The sequence below is a fragment of the Danio rerio genome, chromosome 17 (assembly GCF_049306965.1).
Source record: "Danio rerio strain Tuebingen ecotype United States chromosome 17, GRCz12tu, whole genome shotgun sequence".
In the NCBI taxonomy this organism is placed as follows: domain Eukaryota; kingdom Metazoa; phylum Chordata; class Actinopteri; order Cypriniformes; family Danionidae; genus Danio; species Danio rerio.
The window spans coordinates 26,324,476-26,349,622 of record NC_133192.1 but is presented as its reverse complement, the minus strand read 5'-3'; the positions used below and the strand labels follow the sequence as shown (position 1 = coordinate 26,349,622).

The 25,147-nt window shown below is 35.4% G+C and overlaps 1 protein-coding gene across 11 annotated transcripts in view; it reads right to left on the bottom strand.

The window, feature by feature from the left end:
* dlgap2a (discs, large (Drosophila) homolog-associated protein 2a) overlaps positions 1-25,147 on the bottom strand; it is a 249,913-nt gene that overhangs the window by 222,616 nt on the left and 2,150 nt on the right. For 9 of the 11 annotated variants that reach the window (XM_073928550.1, XM_073928553.1, XM_073928556.1 and 6 more), the window contains exon 2: positions 11,457-11,511. The exons of the other annotated variants lie outside the window; for them this stretch is intronic. Coding sequence is in view for 3 of the 9 variants with exons in the window: in XM_073928546.1 (XP_073784647.1) it covers positions 11,457-11,511 (55 nt within the window). In the remaining 6 variants the exon portion in view is untranslated. The remainder of the gene's footprint in view (positions 1-11,456; positions 11,512-25,147) is intronic. 11 annotated transcript variants of the gene reach the window in all.

Sequence of the window (25,147 nt, the reverse complement as noted above, 5' to 3'; positions counted from 1 at the left end):
GCCAATCCTTCCCCTCTCTCTGCTCCACATACTTTCCTGTCTGTTAATCTCCATTATAATGCCAATAAAGGTGAAAAATCAGGAAGTGAAGATTTTGTTCGCTTTGACCGTCCAGAGCAAACCCATCTACAGTCTCTCCCAGGACAAATCTAAAGTGTTCTATGTTCTGTCCATTCTTTATACAGATTTTCTCTCCCCACCTCTAGGTATTCTAGTTTGAACTTCCTTCATTTTATGATGTTTTCCTTTTACTGAGAGATTCAGTATGTTTTCACACCAAAGTTATCTCTCATAGATTCAATTTCTTGAGTATTTACATGCATTGCCATGATGGTACATTGAATTTTATAAAACGTCACTCACTCTTCCTGAAAGCTTCTCACAGACATAATTTCATATGTTTGTTTTACATATGCAATCAATGTTTCACATATAAACTCATTCTCCAGCAGCTCCAAACAATGGTGACCTCAAACGTTCCTCAACAGGACACCCATTGTACACCTTACAAGTTGTCAGCTTTCTTTTCAAAATACATGTCTAATTATCTCTATATGGTTATGCAGGTTGACATGTGCACGGTTTTAAAAAGTTACAGAAAATACATTTATAAAATCTTTGTAATATTTTGAAAATAGTCAAAAAGTGGAACAATGTGGGGTAACAGGGTGGCTCAGTGGTTAGCACTGTCATCTCACAGCAAGAAGGCCGCTGATTTGAGTCCCAACTGGGTCAGTTGGCATTTCTGTTTAAAGTTTGCATGTTCTCCCCGGGTTTCTTCCGGGTGCTTTGGTTTCCCCCACAGTCCAAAGACATGAGGTAGGTGAACTGAATAACCTAAATTGGCCGTAGTTTATGAGTGTTTGTGTGAATGCCTCCTAGTATTGGCTTGCAGCTGGAAGGGCATTTGCTGGATAAGTTGGCGGTTCATTCCGTTGTGGCGACCCCTTATGAATGAAGGGATTAAGCCAAAAGAAAATGAATGAATGGAACAATGTGAATATCATGATTTCCACAAAAATAAAACATAAATCAAGTGCTTTATAATGCACAAATACTATTACAATGATTTACAAAAGATCATGTGATAGACTGTGAAGACTGGAGTAATTCATTAATTCATTTTCTTTTCGTCTTGGTACCATTATTAATTAGGGGTCACCACAAAGGAATGAACCGCCAACTTATCCAGCGTTTTACCCAGCAGATGCCCTTCTAGCTGCAATCCAACACTGGGAAACACCCATACACTTCCATTCACTACGGCCAATTTAGCATATTCAATTCACCTATACCTCATGTCTTTAGACTTGTGGGGGAAACCGAAGCACATGAAAGAAACCTACGCAAACACGAGGTAAACATGCAAACTCCACACAGAAGTGCAAACTGACCCAACCGGGGCTTGAACCAGTGACCTTCTTGCTGTGAGGTGATTGTGCTACTCACTGCACCATCGTGTCACCAAGACTGGAGTAATGATGCTGAAAATTGAGCTTTAAATTTTACGAAATAAATACTTTAAAATCAATTTTAAAAAATAATAAATTAGGAAATATTAATAAAAACAGTTCCCTCGATATTACTGGTTTTTTTTTTATTAAATAAATCTAATCTTTTAAAAAAACGTTTTTTTTTAAAAATGCTTGATGTATTTGGCCACACAACATCATCACTGACCCAAATCATCTTCACTGCAGCCCCTTTGGTGCCCTTCAAGCTCTATGAACAGATCATGCTGATTCACCTATCTGACTTCTTTCTGTAATATCTAAACCTTAGAGACTGTCCCATTGTTCCCTGATTTGCATGTCTAAACTAGTAAACATCTCCAGCAGGAAGCAGCAATGTGTGTTGTCTGCCGAGCGCTGCAGATGAGCCGTGTGATGGAGTCTTGATCTCTTTCATCATCAGCTCAGATCTCTGACTCAGGCAGGTCAAACACACAAACACAACCATGTCAGGCTCTCTGCTCTCTAATTTCCTGTGCATGAAAGTGATTTCATCCTCCTCTCCCCGCAAACACCCTATTACTTCAGTGCAGGTGGACGCTGCTTCCCACGTCTCCTGCAGATGGGTGTATCTGCATAGATGCATAGATGAATCAAAAGAATGGATGCAAAATTAAATGCAATGAATATTTAAGTGATGTTTTATGCCATTTTAAAAAGTTCCTAATTTTGTTTGTGAGGTTTTTACAATCGACTTAAATACTTTCTGTGTCAAAATCACTTTAAAGTCTGTTTGAACTGAAAGTTGCAGTGACTTTTACTCCATTTTGTGGTAATGCATTTATAACTGAAATAGAATATTGAGTAGAGACGGGGATTTCCTTTTGAGCATTTTGAAATTTAAACAGCTTATTGAAGATTATATTATTTGATCGGTATCGGATAATGGGCACCACCTCGTGTTAGCATTCGCTGCAATGGAGAGATGCAACATACCGAAGCCCTATATACATTTCTGGAGATCGTGTATTATGTAGCCAGAAGTATGTATGGCTGCATTTCATCTTTAAAACGAACGCTACGTCATTTAAATACGTATATATGACGTTGTTCCTTTTCGCCCTTACCAGCTGACAGCTTACTTCCGTATGGATGGCTTTCCAGCTATTACCAGTTTATCTAGTTAGCTCGCCATGTACGTTGGCAGACTAGAGATGCAGAAAGGAATTGACCATGGCAACAGGGTTCAAGTCCAGCGAAGAACGGTTTGAGAAAGCGGGTAAGACAAAAACAAGCCAAAAAATATCTGAAAACGTTGTAAAAATCAGCCGAGGGCTTTTCTTTTTTCTGGATTGCTTTTTAAAACTGTCAGTTGAGTTGAAAACACTATTGGTTGGATTTAGGAGAGGAAGAGGGTGGGTGAGTCGATCGATCAGTCTGTCAGTTAGTCAGTAATTTAGTCGACAGCACTGACTCTGGTGGATTTACATGAGAACAACAGGTGCGAATGGCACTTGCGCGAGAAATTTCAGATCTCAAAAATCATGCACAGTGCCTTCTGGTGGATTTGCAAAAACAAAAACTGCAAAATAATGTACCTCCTGGGATGATATTGATGCTCTCTTGAAATGTATATAGCAGTGCATTTTCAGAATCAGGCTGGGTTGGAGAGATTACAGCTGCTGAATTTACAACATGTTAATTCATCAACTTCTCCTGAAATAAATGAATATGTGGCTGTTTAACTGAAAACGAACAATGTAAACAATGTGAATGTGATAAGTATAAAGCACACAGCACGATTATTTTTTACCAATAATTAGTGTTGCCATTTCATTAGATATCAGATTGTATTTTACAAACCATACTTTAAATTTTTATAGTACGCATGTGCATTTAAATATCTGAAACCTAAAAAAAAAATGGTTAGAAAAGAATAATAAATTGAGATTTTTGACAAGCACTGCATTTGTCTTTCTCTGGCTCAGCACAAGCAGTTTTAAATTTAGCAACTGATCGTGTGGTGTATCGAATGGTCTAATCTAATGGTGATTGTCATACACTCCAGCAACAAGCTAGGACTAATCTCAATGATGTAATCGTACATGTCAAAGGGTTAATAGGTCACTTCCAAAAAGGAAGAAAGCAGCATTGACACTATGCAAAATGTCTCCATTTGTGCTCTGCAGGTGATATAAGTGATTAGAAGGCCAGACATGAGGGTCAATGAATGATGAAAAACTAATCAAAAGAGAAAATTGGACATGACTATTTAGCCAAAGTAGTTATACTTTAAAAGTATGGTTACATAAGGTTACATGAACACAAGCACAGAGTTTGGTTAGCTGTCATTTTCTGAGGACTGGCCACTCACTGCATATTACTGAGTGTGACTTCATGCAAAAAAAAAATCTGATTTCACCTCTTCACCTCAATATAATACTCATCCTGCCATCAAATCGGAGGAATCAACCACTCCTGAGGCAATGCACCTCTCTTCTCCTTTCCCCATCATTCCATTTATTTACTCATCCTCAGAAAACTACTCTGTCCAGCTTTTGTGCACTGGCTGAGCATTTCATCCACAATATACTAAATAAATTATTGAAGCAATATGTATGGTACTGTAATTCTAACAACTGACCGAACAAATTTTAAAGGACATATATAAACATTTAAAGTATTTTCGAGAATGTAGTCGTTTAGATTGCAACTATGCAATTTATTTATAAGGATAGTTCCTATTTTAAAATATTTATAATTTCGGAGCATCAGATTCAGTGCATCGATTGCCATCAACCTGTCCGAGCAGACCAAAAAAAAGACTGTTGATGTTCTGCCACTAGATGGCGTCTTTTTCATGGTTAATTATTGTAAAATCTTAATTGCAAGAGAGAAATACTGGGAAATCTCTTTAGAATGATGGCATTTCATGTCGTTTAGCATTATAATCTTAAAATGTGAGCCAAAAAATGACCTGTTTTGTCATCACTTTAGAGAATCATTTAAATACTAGCTCTAAAGTGTAGTTGGTAAATTAATAATGGTTTCTGCTGTTCTGACAGCTGCAGATGCGAAGGAATGGCGGAAGAAAGTAGTTCCTCGTACAAAAGGATTTGAGACTCTCCATGTTTGATTTGCTTTTTTATATACATATATACATGAACTGTGCTGTTGAACTGTTGTATAAACGTAATAGCACACGAGTAGCAGTGCGATATGGCTGTATATCGGCACTGGTGGGATACTAAGGCCTGCACCCTTGAGCCAACACACTCCTTCCACCAGTGCTGATATACAGGCATATTGCACTGCTACTTGTGTGCTATTGCGTTATTATATTATTATTATATATATATATATATATATATATATATATATAGACATACAGTTGAAGACAGAATTATTAGCCCTCCTAAATAATCAGCTTATAATGCAATTTAAAGGCTTATTTAGGTTAATTAGGAAGGTTATTGTAATTAGGCAAGTCATTGCATAGCAAAGGTTTGTTCTGTAGACAATCCAAAAACAAATATTGCTTAAAAGGGTTTACAATGCTGACCTTAAAAAAAAAAAAAATTTCAACTACTAGCTGAAATAAAACAAATAAAACTTTCTCCAGAAGAAAAGGAATGTTATAAGAAATACTGCAAAAAATCCTTGCTTTGTTAAACATAATTTGGGAAATATTTGAAATATTTGATGTATATTTAAATTTATTTATTTTTTTCTTTTTACAAAAGATTAAACAGTAAATACAATTTTACTCTAAATGACAAATTTAAAAAAATGGATAAAAATCATCACACTATATGTTGCGCATTTTTTAAGATTTATTTATATTATCCAACCCTCCTTTGGATTTCCAGAGTGCATCTTCTGGAGAGAGAAAAAAAGACCTTGGGCATAATACACAGGACAGACTTGTTTCTCTATAGCAATTTTCATTAGCTCGCAGGACTCCCACTACATACTGATAAAAGAATAACACTGCAGACTGAAGTCCTAAAATCTGAATAACCGTGACACAGAGCGAAGAGAAAGCAAGGAGAGCGTTTTCTCTGTCAAATGCAATCTTTATATCAGACAGAGAGAAGGAGAGAGAGCATACAAAACCCCTTCAGGGACCAAGAAATCAATACAAACGCTCTTCGAAGAATGCAAAGCAGGGCCACACGAAAAGTTTTGTGGAACATCAGCAATTCCAAAAAAAACTTTCCTGATAAACCTTGCGCCTCTGCAGACTAATCAAAACATTAGCATACATAAAAAATCATTCACAAGAACAAGTGGAAAATTTTGTTATTGAACGAGTTTCTGTTGTTAAATATGCACACAAGATTTAACTTGACTTGATTCCAAATCACCGAAATTTAAACAGGGAAACAAAATGCTGAAATATTAAGATGGTTATTAAAAACAGAGTATGCCTCACACACAAACACACCTTGAGTCATTCACCAGTCTGAGGGCAAAAGCAGCCGCAGGCGTGCAACATTCTTCAAGAACTAATGAGTCCATTTTGAGGTCAAACAACCAGGAAGGAGTCTCTTAAACACATATGTGAGGAAAGCAGGTGGGTTTTCTGCAACAAAAACTCAGATACTAAAACAAAGTAACATAAAATATAATAAATGCATTACATTTTAAGACTAAATTTATAAATCAAGCATAACATGTGCAATAAGAACAAAATCCTCTGAATTTTGTAATATCTGGGAGGCGTTTTTGAACTTTGTGAGTGTGAAAAATGGAGATATTAAAGAAGCTTTGGAAGACTGAAGTTCCAGAATGTGAATAGGTTTTTTTTAATAATGGTTATTTAAGTTTTCAACTTTAAGTTTTGGGTATTAGGGTTTATTTATTATATATTTATTATGTTATTCACAAAAAATGAGCTCACTGGATTCTCATGAGGTTTTAGTGTTCCTTTTTACAATAAATTTAGTTTAGCTCCTGCAGTGGTGGAAAGAGTACTGAAAAATTATACCTAAGGAAAAGTACTATTACTTGCCTAAAAGTGTAGTGCGAGTAAAAGTATCTGTTGTCAATATTACTCAAAAAAATTGTAAAAAGTAGCCCTTTTAAAAGTACTCAAGAGTAGTAAGTATTACGCTGTAAAATGCTGATTCTTAAATACATGTTATCTGTGGATGTGTAAACGTAACATTCTGTAGTCCATTTAGTAAAAGCGCAGAAGGCACACGATGTCATAAGACGTTAATATTAGGTTAGATTTAGGTTGTGATGTCAGGTGACCAAAATTTAATGTCTAGCCAACATCTAAGTACAATTTTATTTTGATGTCTAATAACGACATCAAATGACGTTGATATTTGGTTGATCTTAACTTGTGTTAGAAATTGACCAAAATCTAAGTTCCACCCAACATCTTGAAACAACATCATATTGATGTCAAATACTGACATTTATTGTATGGCAACCAAAAACCAACATCCGATAGACATCATAGTGGTAACGTCCACACAACATCAAGCTGTAACATCATTAGACCAATATTTGGTTGAATTTAGGTTGTACATTTTCGACCCCACAGACAAGAAAAAATAAATTGGTGACTGCAGGTTGAAGGCAAGTAATAAAAGTACTTATACAGCACTATACACATATTTAAGGGAAAGAAAAAGTAAACATTTTTATACCTAGTTAGTAAATTACAATTCTTGAGAAAAACTAGTCAATTACAGTCATTTGAGTATTTGTAATTTGCTACTTCACACCACTGAGCTCCTGTTTGTTTTTGATTTTTTTTTACTTTCAAGTTTTTGGTTGCCATTGCCTTGTATTTGTACTGAACAATTTATATTGCATGCAAACAAATTATGGTGTACTGAAACTCTTTTTCAGAACACTAGGGAACATTTTACATGAAAATATTAGTCCCTTGTAGTTTAGTCATCACATTCAGAGCATTTCACATTCTATGTAAAATTTAATGAAAATGAATTCTATACACCAATGTTTGATTACACCTTATTTTAATATGTCCTTGTTACAGTTTAACTATTCATTTAACTACTGACTAATATTACAGTTAATTAAATGTTCTTACTTTATAGTAAAAAGGCACCTATTTTACTCCTTTTTCAAGATTTAGGATTTATTCTTTTGTCTCCAGAATGTGTCTGTAAAGTTTCAGCTCAAAACACCCATCAGATTATTTATTACAATTAGAATATTGGATTTTCTGCTCTGAACACAATGTAGCTGTATTTGTTGTCTGTGCCTTTAATGGTAGTTCTCCCTGAGCAACGTTCCCACGTGCCTGTCAGAGTGTGCCTCAATCTCTGCCTCAGCTGTATCAGACAAACAGCACAGTGACAGACATGAAGGAAACAGATCTCACATAATGTTTCTGAGAAATACTACAGTAAGAACTTTCCCAATGATTATTTGATGGATTGTGGAGTTAATTTAAGCTTTTCTGCAACGATGAGTCACACACAATGTTATCCACTGCTTTATAGATATCTGTAATGATAAATGTACAAAATAAACCTGATTTAATATCCACAATCCGGGACTCAAGGCTAATTTATACTTCTGAGTCAAGTGCATGCATATGGTACGGCACAGCCTATGCATGCACCTGTCAAAAAAAATGTAACTACACGCCGCAACAATGCGTAGCGCAAGGTCGGCTTGGTAGCGCTGACGAGTGTGACAGGGACAGAGAGACGTGCGAGCCCGAGCGATTGTTTACAAGTGTTGAGTCCCGTGAAGGATAGAAACTTTTGTTTTGTGTTTTTTTACCTTATGATTAAAGGTGTTGCACGGCTGCTGGTTCCAGTCTCAAAGTGAGCGAGTTTGAGCAACTTGTACATTGAGGAAGCAAGAAAAAACAAAACACCAGCAAAGAAACTCAACACAGAGGATCACAAACACCTCACTGCCAGCTAGCGTTTTGAAAGTGTTATTGCAGAGGAACACAAACAGCGCACAGAAGTATAAATGCATGACAAGACACAATGCATGCGCCGTGGGTCACGCTGATCACTCGACCCAGAAGTATAAGCCAGACTTAAAGAATCTTGTTTTATAATTGTACTGATATGCGGCTGTGGTGATAAAGTAAAGATGGTAAAAATCACTGTAATTCAGTACAAACAAGCACATTTTTAAACTGCAAAACTCATTCTTGATCACATTAGATGATGATTGATGATCACAGTAAGCCGAACAGATCTTTTAATCTCAGTTGCTTTGCGCACGTCCTGTCTTGTTGATATGATTATACGCGTTACTACGGACACATGTTAATACGCCACGTGTTAATATACCCTTTATGGTTAGAATGCAAGATAATATGCATGATTACTTGTAATTACTATAGCAAGTACAACTTTTGTAAAACGAATTGTTACCATTTTGTCCAGTTTGTTGAAAACTTTGTCTGCTGCACACATCAATGGAACTGAAATATATATTGAAAAAAAGCACAAAGCGGAGGCTTTGCCTCTTCATTTTACAGATCCACCACAAAGCTCTGGTGTTTGCATGCCACTTTTCTCATGCCATGATACTGTATCTGACTATCACGGCCATCCACATCTGTAAAACTAGAGAGTCGTGTGGGTGGCTTCTGTTAGCCGTCATGCTTTAAAGAAAAAAAATAACCTCACACTCCATTTCTCTGCACTCTTAAAGGCTTCACGGCATTTATAACTGAATCTTACTCACTGAGCCTTGAATTCCTGTTATTTCTGAATTGTAAGCTCATTGCCAAAAGCAAGCATGTTTTCTTCTGCGTCATCAGAAGCTGCTCCATACAGCATAAGCATCTGTCTTTCTCTTCATATGGTAGAGAGAGAGCAGCCAGTGTCTTTATACTCACAGATGCTGCTTCCTGCCTCACAACAGGTCCATACAAGGCTGAGCGAGGGGAAAATCACGGACATCAATTTGCATAATGAGGGGAAGTTCTGTGGTGGCCACCTTCAAAAGCTTGGAGTTTGAGATCAGCAGTAAAGCAAAGGCCAAAGCGGAAATTTCTAATGGGGCCCGTGAATGGTGAAGATGCATCAGGTAAAATGGCTTTTAGACCAGGATGTAAAATGATGGTAGGCGTTGATAGTGGACCTATTCTGACACAATCTGCATTGTCTCCATAGAAACAGGATGAAACCATGGCCACAGCACTGGTGCAAACTCTACCAATTCATTCAGAGGCTCTACATCCACTGGGAATAAAAACTACCAACCTCCAAACTTGGCAGAGTGGTTATTGAGTCAATCAAGGATTTTGCATGACATTTTGTGTCCTTGCATGACTAATTTGGTTCTGGCTTTCTCAAATTTGCAGCAACAATCTTTGCAGTAATTTTTATATATATATTTTTTTTACCATGACTCCCCATATCCACGTCACGCCAGCACGGCTAAAGACTCGATATCAAGATGATTCATTTGAAACACAATGAGTTGACTCTTTTGTAGATGAATCAATAGTTTTAAACACGTTGTAATATCAGATTTAAGCCTTCGCTAGATATTTCACTTCACTTAGAGCTGTGTTACACACTACATGGAATCATCATTGATGGATCTCATCATTAAGAGTTTCTTCATTCTGTTTCTATTTCTTAGGTAAATAGAAAATGTACATCACATGACATGTCTAAGGCTGACCAAAATCAGCATGAAAACTTCAATTTTAAAACACAGCAAGCTCCTCTAAATTTGGCCTGAAGTTGTGTCCTGAATAATACAAATATCCCAAAAAATACAGTAAAGTGAAAAATTACTGCATATTACAACACAAAACATGAAACTCATGATTTTTAAAAAAATCATTCTAGCATCTATCATGCTCTTCAATTATCTAATTAAAACATGCACCTCTGGTTCAGTCTGTAAACTCATTCTGTGTTCTGTGAAAGAGATTCGTCAATGCCCCAGCAGAGAAATCCACTTGGTATTTTATGTAAAAATTATGCACGCTTGTTTATCAAGCTTTGTTCTGACACATGCCCTTACTGTCATCAGCACACACACACACACACAATACCGGAATGTATAATGAGAGCAAAAAAAAATATTTCACATTTATCAGGATACTTAATCTTCACAAGAATAGAGATGTTATGATGATTATGATGAGGCTGCAGTACTGCATCACTAGATTTTCATGGCAAGGGTAGGAGATTGTAATGCTCACAGTCATTTCCAGTTTATTTTCTTCACTCTTTTTATATTCAAGCTACTTATATGCAAGGATGTGCAATATTGACAAAATTAATGTGGATAATACACTAATTATACTGTATCTTATATGTTTTGTATCTTTGTTTTGGTTTTAATATGTTTGCTGTACAGGAAAAAAAAATTTGTTCTATACACAAATATGCTCAGTGCCTCAAAGTGTACAAAAAAACATTAAAAAAATAGGAAAAGCTGAACCATAATTGCTGTTCATCAAAAAAAAAGAAAAAAAAAGAGTAAACTGCCTCTTCACTAAAAATTCCATTATAAACAGACTTTTCCAGTGTACAGTTAACAAATGCGATCCATTTTAGCTTTTAAAGCCCTCCAGTCCATCCATTACACTGCCAAGTATTCACAAACGCTAGGCTTAATTATCTAAAATGTGTGTAAATGGTTACTATTAAATGGATGAAGCTGTAAGTGCAAGAAGCACAGGTACAATCCAAACACACTCAGTCATCAAATCAGTCGCTTCCCTCCATTAAACCTTTACTCAGAATCAATACGTGTTGTGCTCCAAATTTTGATTTTCCAAGTAATTTTTGTGCTATTTTCGGCCCAGTGTGAAGCTGGAGCCACATCTGAAGACCAATACTTGCCATCTCAGACTTTTTGGAGTCAGACCTGCCTAAATCAATTCTGTATAAAAAAAAACTATGTAGACAAACTTGTCTAACACGCACAAACTCTTAGATCAGCATCTGTCTACAAATCATTTGAAAAAACAAAGGGCTTCTGGCTCTGAGGCTTGCATTTGAATGGCAGGTGTGTGGTTTTTACCTGTGTTCCTGTCTTGGAGGATACAGCAGCGTTGATGCACTATGCTCAGAAGCACCTGTCAGGTGGAGAGAAAGATAAAGGCATCAGGAGAAAAGGGAGAGAAATACGTAGAGCTAAAGAAAGAAAATGAGAGGATGCATGAATGCATATGCAGTCTAAACAGTCATTAATTACAGGAAGGGACTGTCAGGTCTAGAAAGCATTGAGTGGCCTCCAGCTTTGCCTGCTGTGTGTATGTGTGTGTGTAAGGGTGAAAAATTTCATACAGAGAATTTCTTAGCATCAAGCGGAGAATAAAGCCAAAACAGAAGATTAAAGCACAAATTTGTTCACTTCGAGAAAACAAGGTGTCTGTAAACATAAAATACTCTGTCATCCTTGTGAAAAGTGTTTGTTACAGGAGAGTTTTCTGTACATGGATGTGGAGTCAGATGTAATTAAATCAAGACTTTGTTCTGATATGAATCTGTATTTCTCTCACAGGTGATTTTGGAAGTTATGATGCCATTTATTTGCAGTTTAAAACACTATTTAAAGGGATAGTTCACACAAAAATGGAAATTACATCATAATTTACTCTCCCTCATGAGGTTTTACACGCTTACGAGTTTCTTCATTCTGTTGAAAACATAAGAGAGAAAGCTGGTTGCTGGTACCCACTAAATATGCAGAATTCCGATTTTTTTTGTGTGAACTATCCCTTTAGGTAACCTTGAAAATGTGCAAATATGTAATCATCATAAGCTTCGGGGTGTTAAATGAGCAAACCATTTGATTTTGTTTGTGCATTTAAGTTTAATAATTTTTGCTCTAAGCAGAAAAGCTTTGAATGGTGTTTGACTTTGAAAAGTTCTTTCTTTTTGTACAAGTATCCTTCACACTGTGAGCCTCTGATGTTGCTCATATTTTATGGTTATGCCGAATTTAAAATAAAACACCATAAATCAATCTCCATTTCACTGCATTTCACATCTGCAGCCAAGCAGAACAGATTTACCCTTCTAAAGAAGATTAGAATGAGGCTGCCATCTAGTGGCAGGGTGGTATGAGCACTAGACTATTTACTAGACAGTCTGACACAGCTAGTACCACAGATACACAACTGTCCTGTTCAGCCTTTACTTAGAGCTTACAATCTGTTTAATCAGAAAAACCACTAGGTATGAGAGCACAGATGTCAATAGAGCATTTTCAGAACTAATAAATACCACATGCTTTACTGGTTTAATCAAAATATTTAATAATTAAATATTCAAATAATTTGGTGGCATGGCAAGCTAACATCTGACTGAAGTATTTCATAATAATAATTTATGTAACAATAATAATTACAATAATAATTAAATTTTTATTTTTATAGAACATTGGTAAAATGACTAATTTAAACGAACACGTTTGTTATAAAGAGATTTACAAAACATTTCAAATGATCAGTTGGAAAGGTCTGACTAAGCTATTCCAAAACACTGAAAATACTCTTATCATCACCTGCTCCTGTGAAAAGTTTACAATGCTGCACATCAAATTGAATATTATATTATCATTGTAATAAAGTTTTTGCGATTTTATAATCACACTAAACCCAATCACATACTTGGGCATTTTTACAAGTTATCAAATTTGAGTTACTAGCCAACTGGCAAGCAACATTGTTTAGTATATGCACCAATGCTGGTGTTTATGCATATTTGCATAGGTTATTGACAATAGTTTACTTCTGACTCTGATTGGTGACCTAACATTTGAAGCATTTGGAAGAGCAATAGAATAGAATAGAATAGAATAGAATAGAATAGAATAGAATAGAATAGAATAGAACCAGGCTATAGGGATATAACTTATCAGCATTCCCAGATCCAAACAACAACCATACATCCCAAAAAAAAAAAATATTGAATATAAAAGGGTTTTTTGGCCAAGCTAAATATACTGTAAATGCATTATTATCAGCATTCACAACAACAACAACAACAACAACAACAACAACAACAACAACATTCAACACATTTAGAAGAAGAATATATAGAATAGAATAGAATAGAATAGAATAGAATAGAATAGAATAGAATAGAATAGAATCAATGTATAGGGATATAACTTCTCAGCATTCCCAGATCCAAACAACATCCATACATCACAAAACAAATATTGAATATAAGATTTTTTGGCCAAGTAAAATATACTGTAAATGCATTATTATTAGCATTCACAACAACAACAACATCCAACACATTAAAAAGAATAGAATAGAATTTTTGGGCAAGCCTAAGCTACACTTATTTAAACTCGAGGATTCAGGTGTGCAGAGGCTTAAAGCACACAAAAGAACAGCTTATTAACCGATCAGGTGGAAAATTATCACTTGTGTTGGCAGAGATAAAATGAAGTAGACAGAGTACTGTTAGCTTTAAACCATAAAAATAAGCATTTGTAAGTGTGAGGGATTAAATGCGATAGAGAGGGAGAGAAAGTGTAGAATGTGTGCGAAAGAAAAAAAATGAAGAATGTTTGTCACAATCCCTCATTTCCCAAAATAAATGCCTTCCATCTTCCATGAATTATATTAAGCTCATCGGAGGAAGCTTACAGGAAACGGATTAACATTTATGAAATAAGATAAGTGAGAAATCTGATTAGAACAGAGTCTAAACAATTCATATTAGCAATCAGCTGCCGGAGATGCAGCACAGTATTTATGCATCCTGAAGTCAGGAGAGAGACAGCCTCAATTTGCTATTTTAAGCTGTATCTTTAACATAAACCACAGCTAAGACTTTCTCTGTCCAAATATTCAACCTTTCTTAAAAAGAGACAGATTACGCTAATAAAAGATTATACTTCTGTCATTTGACAGACTGTTTCTTCCCAATATTAAGCGCAAAAGAAGAAAAATAGTTTTAAAAAAAGTTGGTACTCCACTAATGTTCGAAATTGGTGACTTCTATAGTGGGAAAAATATAATCAAAGTCAAGCCATATCACTTTTGAGTAAACCAACATTTTTCAAAATATCACATTTTCTGTTCAACAAATTTCCTTAATACACACTTTCAGAAATAAAGATACAAAACCTATGTAATGTAATGTATATTTATATAGCGCATTTTTCATGTATGGCCATACACCCAGAGTGCTCCACAATCATGGGTGGGGGGGGGGTCTCTTCACACCATCACCAGTGTGCAGCATCCACTTGGATAATGCAACAGCAGCCACAGGACAACAGGGCCAGTGTGCTCACCACACACCAGCTATTGGTGGAGTGGAGAGAAAGTGACAGAGCCATTTCGGTGGATGGGGATGATTGGGAGGCCATGATGGTTAAGGGCCGATAGAGGGTACTTGGCCAGGACACTGGGGTTACACCCCTGATCTTTTTACCAGAAGTGCCATGGGATTTTTAATACCACAGAGAGTCAGGACCTCGGTTTAACGTCTCATCCGAAAGACGGCGCCCACTCACAGTATAGTCAGTGTTTCCTTCACTATATTGGGGCATTAGGAAGCAAAAAAAAGCATCACATTTCTAAACGGTCTTTATTTTGTGCCTTATAGCATCATAGGTCAGTCATGAAAAATAAAAACATGTAGCCAAACATAAATTGTATGAACAATCACTATTCAGTTCACGTCACCATTATGTGCCAAGTGAAAAACAAATAATTAAATGACCAACTAATCTTCAAGAAGAGCCTGTAGTTACCTCCTCTCTCATGTTTTCTGGGTGATTTCAGATCACTTTGCTTCTGTCTCTTGCTAATCCTGTTCAATTCAAGCAATCTTCTTGAGATATCTTTTGATCAGGCTCATTGTCAGATTTACTTGTGGTTTTAAAAATGAAAATATGCTTGACTGCCTCTTTGCCATTTTGAAAATACAAATATTATTTAGGTAGGCCACTATGCCATTGTTTATTTTGCTGCTCACTGCGTGCAAAACAATCACTAACCAATGAGAGTGATTGTAAACTTAAGAAAGCCGATAGGCTAAAAATATTGTTGAGGGCTAATAGTTAAACAACTTTTGTTTAACTTGCGCATGTTGACTACCGTCAAGATCCAGCTCAAATTAAGCACTGCCTAAAGATATTAATGTTCACCTGGTGCAAAAGTGAACCTTTTGAAAAAGGTACCAACCAGGTAATAGATTTATACCTTTATTTCTGAGTGTAAATATATTTTATTTTTGAGTTTGAATGATTAATTTAATACCTTCATGTTACATTTAGGAAAACACTGGGACAAAGCCATATATGTTATTAACACCCCCAAAAAAGCTAATGCTAAATTAATGCTTTAAAGTTACATATAAGCCCCTAACCTGTATTAATTTGCACCAAAATTGTGCATGTTTACAAAAATTGTGCATTTATAATTTTTTGCTGAGAAGGGGGTTCGTTTGGCCTGGACTAACAAGAAAAATGATCCTGGTTTGCTTAGCATTTTAAGACAGATTCTGCACATACAATGTGACTACAACAAAAACATATTTTTATGACAAATATTTTGTAATGAACTCTAACGTACACCCAAAACATTGAGATTGCTATTCATTTCGTCAGTAAGAACTTAAAGTGAATAGTTATAAAATCTCTAGGAGTCAAAGCAGTAAGAATTTCTCTACCACACACATCAATAAAGATCTACTACAAAGATATGCTTTCCAATGCCTCTACTGAACTTTAAAGGCCAAAACTATAACTGTACTTGAGCATTCTCTCTTTTTTATTGTCATTTTGTGAAATCAGGTCCTCTTTTTGGTTTGTTCTGTGAAGTTTAGTTCAAATGAACAGAGCAACACTACAGTTCATTTTACTAAACTAAAACCTGCACTACATAAACAAAGCTAAAGTGTGTGCATTAAATTAATAATTATGTCAGCGTAGATTAATTATAGCTAATAAAACCATGTCACTCTGAATTGCAGTGAAACAGAATGCCAGGTGAGTTCAACATTTGCTGAACACCCAGCTTTACTTCAGCAATTCAGTTCTTCAGCCCAAACTATGCATCCTCAACACCACATCCTCTGAATGCTAATCAAGATGTAGAACCTACGCTCACAATTCAGATGAGCCATCGGAGAGAAAAAGAGAGAGAGAGAAAGAGAGGGCCTGAAATCAAGAAGTAGAGAAAGAAAGAGGGAGAGAAATTTCATGCAAGAGCGGTTCCAAGGTTTCCCTGCACAGAACAGACATCACACACTGACTGAACTAAGAAGTCAAATCAGACTCAACACAGCCAATCAGAGAGAAGTGCTGATCAGTCCAAACACAAGGACATGCTGGAGCTCTGCTGATATTGACCAACACAACCTCGCACTCTAAAGCAGAACTGCTGTTGTGCTGACTGACGTGCTTTTTTGAATGGTGATATTTCACAGTTTTTATATAATTATTCTAAATTGCTTTTTTATGGAAAATTGTAAAAAAAAAAAAAAAAAAAAAACTTACTTGATTACTTGATAAAAAATACAGTAAAAATGTAATGATTATTTTTAAAACAAATTCATTCAGAATTTTTATACATCTTTATTTCTATAATAATTCAGGGCGGCACAATGGCACAATCGCCTCACTGCAAGAAGGTTGCTGGTTCGACAGGCCTAGTTAATCTATTACTCTGTTACACTTTTACTCTCTAATGTTAGTTATTGGTATTTTTTTATATTTAATTTTTTTTTCCGGGAAGCTCAGTTTTAAAACTTCTGCTCTAGATTCTCTGGAGTTGATCCTAAAATCATTAATCAGTTTAGTACTGTCACAAAGGAAGCTGAAAATAAAGTTGGGGATCCACGTGCAAGAGTAGTCGTGCAGGCAATTGTCAAAAGACAGAAGCAAACAGTAGCATAAGGATAATCTAAAATACGTGGTCAAAACACAGGTTAATGGTCGGGCTAGGCAACGAGACAACAGAAATAAATTATGCAAAGGGTCAAAACACAGCAGGACAAACAAGGAAAACGCTTTGTAGTGCTGTGCAGGGTAAACAAGACTCAGCAATGTGTGCGTGTTGAAGAGGTAAATTTATAGTCGAGATAGTCCATGATGAGTTACCAGCTGTGTATGGGTGTGTCAGTGTTTGGATGACTGTCAGCTGTACCAGGAGTGATTGGAGCAATGACTTAGGGGATTTGTAGTACATATAGAGGCAAAATTGTAGTCCAGGTGATAATGCATGTTTTCCATTGATCAGCAAAGCCTAGATTGCTGGTGATTAGGCATGTGACGACAACTGTTTTTAAGGTATGCCACGGTATGGAAAAGTCAAGGTTTTAAAACCATCAAAATTTTTTGCAATACCGTTCATTAGGTATATATTTTTTATTTACTTTTTGTTTGTTTGTTTTTAGAACAACAGTATCTCCAGCAGAAATTATGCCATTTTATTTTGTAAAAAAATCTGTTTTTGAAACAAATGAAGACAGCAAAAGTCAATAATTCATCTAGCCTGACATGTTTAATTTTCCAAAATATTATGTTTCTCAAAATAAAATATATTGTTCTTAAAAGAGAAAACGTTGTTTTTTACCCAGACATTTAAAAAGAATATATTTTAGAGCAGTAATCACAATATTGTGAAACTGTGATATTTTTATCCACAATGATCATACTGTCAGAATCTTAAACCGACCCATGCCAACTGGCGATCATGACAAATATGATGATTTGACCCTCAACTACATTTAAAATAATCATCAACGATGAAAACAATATTGCTCAATATTTTTGTGGCAATTATTCATTATTTTTGGATGAATAGAATAGCAAAATAATTTGTTACATAATTCATTCATTTTCTTTTCAGCGTAGTCCCTTTATTAGTCAGGGGTCACCACAGCGGAATGAACGGTCAACATATCTGCAGTAAATTAAATATATACTGTTGTGTTTTAAGTAGCATTTAAGAAAGAAACTGATGTAAAGAAAAAACAAAAATTAAGCTGAAAAAAAAATGCAAGCAGAGAACAGAACAATCAAAATGCAAATACATTGACAACGCTCAACAGACTGACAAATCACTTTCTTTTAATAAACCCGATTTCAACACCTCAAACGAAATGTGAGATTTGATTTTGCATTCATATAACACATCTGAAGCATTCATTTGGCACAGAGACTCAATTCAAAACAGCAAACCTCAACCAGCCCAAAAAACACTGTTGGCTTTATCAATACAGCAAAACTCAAGCTCTCCACAGAGGAAGTAATGAAGAAATTGGGACGGTGACGTGCAAGGACCTGCACTGGCGTCATAGTGCACAAAATGAAATTGACTGTTTTCTTTGGAGTTAATGAACCTCCGCTGCAGGGAAACTGACTTGGAGGAGCTGGCAACCCAAAGCTCATTTTTCTGCCTAAACTAAAGTGCACTGTCACGTTCAATGTTCTGCTTAGTCGCCTGTGACAAGGATAAAGTGAGAAGAACAAAAAAAGAGAGAGAAAACGTACTCACAAACCCAAGGGCTTTCCTCTCATCACAAACAACAAAATAGGAGTTCACTCAGCAAATAGCAATATAAAAGCCAATTAGAGCTCATTTAACTGTTTGAGATAGTCAGCAGATGTCATCGGAAATGAGTCACTGATGAAAATCCTCTATTCTAGACTCTAACAGCGAGTTATACTACTCTGAGACAAAAGAATGCAACTTTTTTACTAATGATTTGTCAATATAAGAAATACAAAATGGTTTGGAGCCATAAATACTGGTATATTCACTCACCGGACACTTTATTAGGCACACCTTACTAGTACCGGGTTGGACCCCTTTATGCCTTCAGAACTGACATAGATTCAATAAGGTACTGCAAATATTCCTCAGAGATTTTGCTCCAGATTGACATGATAGCATCACACAGTTGCTGCAGATTTGTCGGCTGCACATCCATGATGCGAATCACCCTTTCCACCACATCCCAAAGATGCTCTATTGGATTGGGATCTGGTGACTGTGGAGTTTATTTGAGTACAGTGAACTCATCGTCATGTTCAAGAAACCAGTTTGAGATGATTCGTGCTTTATGACATGGCGCATTATCCTGCTGGAAGTAGCCATCAGAAGATGGGTACACTGTGGTCATAAAGGACTTCTGCTGCTGTAGCACATCCACCTCAAGGTTTGAAATGTTTCCCATTCTGATGCTCAGTTTGAACTGCAGCCGATGAGTGTATAGTACACGGGGAACATCATTTTTCTTACCTGCCATCTAAATTAGCTGTAAAAGCAAGTTCATATACTGAATGCAATATGCAATTAGGAATTTCAAGCCTCAAAAAATAGTGTAACAGCTTTAATATTGTATGTAAAGAATACATTTTCATGAGCAAAAAATAAATGACAAAAATAATCTTTAATAATAAATTTACCATGACTTAACCATGACTTAACCATGAAATTTACAAACTTTTCACTCACATTGCTTTAGCTTATTCCTGCCCTTATCATAAGTTTCTACAACAGAACGAAACACCAGAAACTGTCACAAGATTTTGTCAGGCCTAAATTAATTACTGAAATCTCATACTGCAAATTTAAAACTCTCCATCTCATATTTAATAGAACACTAAAACGCCTATTTTTGCTTCAAGGTAAACACGAGGAAAATAAATTAATTAAAATTTTCACTTTTTTTGCATATTATTTAAGGTTACTGACTGTATACAGTTACTAAAGAGAATTCAAATGAGGGTTTTTAATTTTTCATTAGACTTTTACTGCATAATTTCACAATTTCTTCAGCAAATAAAGAATGAATAAGAACCAAATCATATCAATTTTCACCACTTTATGTGTGCAAGCTGCACATTTGCTTTCATATAGAAAGCAATATACAATTTAGGCCTTTCATCTGAAACGTCTATAGTGTCATGATCCCTGTGGTCTGTCTGGATGTACATCTTCCCAAGAACAAAACATAAGCTTGACTCACTTTCTCATTTATAAACCACACATGCCTGAATGTTTCTGCAATACAATACCTGATTCTGTATAAAATACATGTGTGACAGAGAATTCATCTCTGTAATAATCATTGCCCTACATGACCTTTTTTTACAGGGTACCAGCAAGCTCATGAAAGTGTGTGTGCATCCGTGAGTGTGTGAAATCTCTGTGTAATCAGTGTGTGTACACTCACGATGAGCTTAATCAGTGTGTATATAATCAGTGTGTGTCTAATCGCAGCTCTCTAAATTACTAAATAGCTCCAACTGTCACAATCACTGGCAAAAAAACAGTATACTGCACAAGCAAACCGTGTGTGTGTGTGTGTGTGTGTGTGTGTGTGTGTGTGTGCGTCTCAGGCTTCCAGAACTCACAATTTTTTAGGCACCTCTTAATTCCTGGAACAATTGGGGAAAGGAGGAGCTCTGACACAGCAGCACTAATTACAGTTTTTTTTTTCAGGAGAAATGCTTCACACTTTACTCCAAAAAAAATCCTGAGAGACTAGATTAAAAATGATAAGGTCAGAAACTGCATAACGGCTGATAAGTTTTAGACCCTCATGTTCTGTTAAGACTGATAGTGTTTTATTTCTGGAACTGGAAAACTCAGAATGGTGTTATTTACATTCTTATTCTGTCACAACGTGTTTACATTAGGTCTTGTCTTGTTGTTTTTTTTAAAGCTGTGTACACTTTGGGACCTAATTAATTAATACATTTGATCCATGCTACATGGAATGCAAAAACATAAACCCATTAACCCATAACTGACAGCTCTATCAAATGGTTGACCATATTTTGACTTGTTAAATGAGAATGTGAAATTGTATAGCATACTTCAAAAAAATAAAGGTGATTTAGTATGCAAAATGCTTTATTTTGATCATGTTTTAAATAAATTGGTTATATTTTCAGATTTTTCATAGTATATTTAACAATTCTGGTACTTTTATCATAAACCGACATAGTTACCATTTGGTAGAGGTGGATATTTTAGAGATTATGGGATGTTAAAAGAAAATGCATTGTGTTAACTAGCAACATTAGGAGTTAGGATATGCAATCCAATTTTTTTCCTAGTGTTCTTGCATTACAACACCGATTTTTTAATGTATGTACAATATGCATTTACATATCTATTATAACATATTTGCTTCAAAATACTAGTTACGAGTTACTGCTTGTGTGAGGTGTTTCTACTGCAGCGTCTATAGGGGCAGGACAATAAATTTGACAATGTTCTTTCTTCTGGCTGTTGTCATCAGTCTCACAATTCTTTCATTTTTTCCTTGATAACACCATTAAGGAGTTTTTCTTTTATTATTTTAGCAAATGGAATTGTAAAAAAATAAATTGTTGTACTCTTCCATTCACGGATACCCAACTATGAAGACTTCCTACTGAGAAACCCGGAAATGTGAAAAGGGTCCAGTCTGGTTCATGTGGAAGTATTATCATTTTGAGCAGTAACACCAGCAATAACAAGAGATAACTTTTTTTAATAAAAAAGGTTAGTTAGCTAATTAAAAGCTAATGAGCTAATAAAACTCTTTTTCTTAAATAACAACAAATAAGAGTAACTGGGCATTGCATAAAACAATTAGGCAAAACATTAATATCATTACAAATGAATAATCATTTCAGGGGGGAAAAAAAAGAGGACAGTATGACTTATTAAATTTTAGCATTTTTTGCAGATGATACAAAACAATCGTACACTAAAAATAGAGGAAATATGCATTAGCAATAAACATTTTATATAAACAAATCTCTAATATAGATTTTCAAATTATGACCTTGTGATCTCTGAGACCTCAAACAATAGACAGAGCACTGCCTCATTGTTTAATAATTTGTTCAGTCATTAATTATTGTGCCATCCTTGCAATGTTTTCTGCTTTTGATGTGAAGCAGGGTTTCCACAGAGGCACAAACGCATGCCTATATTATGAATGGCAGACGTCACACGCCACACACACACACAGAAACACAAGGGTTGGTCTAGATGCCATTCAAACTGATGCCACATGCACACATGCGAGACATGAAAAGCATCTTGTGGCTCTTTATCCATGAGTTCTCCTGTCAAAACACGCTTTAGGGTTCCAGATCTAAAAATAAAGGCAATCCCATGGACTGTTTTATTCAAAAGGCTCCACTATTTATGAGGAAAGAAAAACAGAGGAACCAAATCATATATTTAACTGGTCAGGATGCAATTTCATTGTATGATCAAGTATGCAGTTTGTTACGTTCGTTTTTTTTTCTCCCCTATAATTTATTCATTACAAAACAAGGCATGAATTAAACAGCCAAAATGTGTTTTCACATTTTTGTCTTTGTTTTCAAAGAAACATGTAATTACAAAAGTACTTTTTTTTTTAACAGAACATTTTTTTAATATTCCATCAGACAGTCGATCAAAAACAAAAAACAGCCTAAATGTAATTTAAAAGAAAAAAATGTACATAGAAAATAAAAAATCCAGTGAAAATACCAAACTGAAAGACCAAAACTCAAGAGACTACATTACCCAATGATATGTATGCCCAATATAAAGTAATGTATTTCACATTGGATAACAGCAAATGCAGAAATCTAAATATAAATATATTTGTGTGCAGATTCATAGTTTACTCATATTGCTTTTTATGCAAAAATACTTAATTACAGAAAGTTCTGATAACAACACAATCAGCAAGAAGACCCATCAATGTAGAAAACAAACTTAAAAACAAAAAAAGATATATTAGCTATTGACACTGACAGTCCCTTATAATATATGAAAGTCCACCAAAAGAATGGCATTATGTGCTAGCAAAATTAATATTGCACATTTTAATTTCACAGACTTTAAAACTGTGATTTTGATCTCTATGGAAGACGGTCATGTGTTTACAGCCTGACTATAAACTGTAATGCCTGTATTTCTGTGACAATATGAATGTTTGTAACTCAGTAAAAATAAGACTAGTCAAAATACTACTGACACAATCTGTTTAATAATCATACATGACAACAGCTCTCTCAATTAGTCTCTGATCGTATCCTTAAAGGTGCATTATATAAGTTTGACACCTGCAAGCGCAGGTTGCCAGATTGACAACCAACAGGAGAAAGTCTGAAGATCGAGCCTAAAGGCTGATTTAAATGGTATTCTATATAAAAGCAAAGGCATCTGATAAAGTGTATATTTTCCATATTATAAGAAGTTTGTTTTCTAACCAACACCTCGAATACTAAAAAACAGCTTCTATTTTTTGCAGCTGAACAGGACAAACTGAAAATGATCACCTCAGGTACACCTCATGTGCTTTATTCAGTGTTAAATTGTAACAATGCGAGTTTAAATCCCATTTTAAAATGACATTTATTGCCATACTACTGAAAACAGCAGCGGATAAACTAAAAAAAAAAAAAACATTAGAAATTAAACTTTAGAAATAACTGTGAAACAACACGTTAGTGAATCAGCATCTACATTTAATGTTAAAGTTTAATATGCATTCATTAGATTATAAACCTTACCATTTTGTAAGTGAGTGCATATGCTGTACTTCTGAATGGCTGTATTTACGTGTAAATTTCTTTCGTGCTGTGTCTGGTGTAAACAGCCAAATTGCTTATCACTGCAAATCTAGTCACATTGCGTGTTGTTTGAACATGGGATTACAATGTAACCTGCTCACCTAATGTCTACATTCCTAATATTAATATTATTTGCTAATTAATAACCTCATTTGGAACTCTGAATCTGAGTCTCATTTCATATTCTGCTACTGCCCACTAGAAGTCGCAATTCGGTCACAGACGCATGCTTTGAGAGCCTTTCTGAATGAATGAATGAAATACGCTGCTTTCCATCAAGGCAACCCAGGGTGCTGAATTACAATTGGCGATTCTGGCATTGGGCTGGTTAAAAGAACCAAAACAAAGACAGACGTTTCAGCACATAACGCAAATTTTCAAAGCAGAATATCTGACTTCAGCATTGTAATTCAGTTCACTTGGCATGTTACTTAAATATCGGCAAACATATTGAGGTATTTTGGATTTAACCGATTTAACCATGTATTTTTATAAAGTGTCAAGTTACTAAATAAACCAGGTTTTAAAGATATTTACAGGTAAAGCAGGTCTATGAGAATCTTTAATAAACTCTCAACACGGGCCTGAAGATCCTCAGTTAAACATGCTGTCGATCAGCATAAGTGCAACACACAGAGAGAAGGCTGATTCTGCCAGTCTGAGTTATTTCTGTAGAGCCGGTGTTTGAAACTGCAAATGAATGCTGCACCCTGCACTTACATTGACTGACAGCTGCATCTGGGAAGCTTTGTACTGCATCTGCTACTGGCTTATGTAATGCATTTAAAATGGGCATCTTACAGTCATTTTAGAGAACAGCTTAGATAATGGATGCAAATTTTGTTAAAAATTTGCTCTCGCCATCTCTTACACATTTGCACTCTAGGACAGAGAAAACTCTTACAAATCCTTAAGTTTTCCAGCAAAAGTTACACAGCCACTGCTTTCCATTGTTAACCGAACAGCATCGACTAATGCTCAACTGGACCTAGGAATGAATGACATGGAAAAGAAAATAATGACATTTTATCTAATAATTATACTATAGACTAGAGCTGAAATATGGCCGATAAGTAAATTATCGTTTTGATAATTATTTATTAATTTCATTTTGATTAGATTTAACGGGCTATTTGGAAAAATCTAAAACTTGTTAT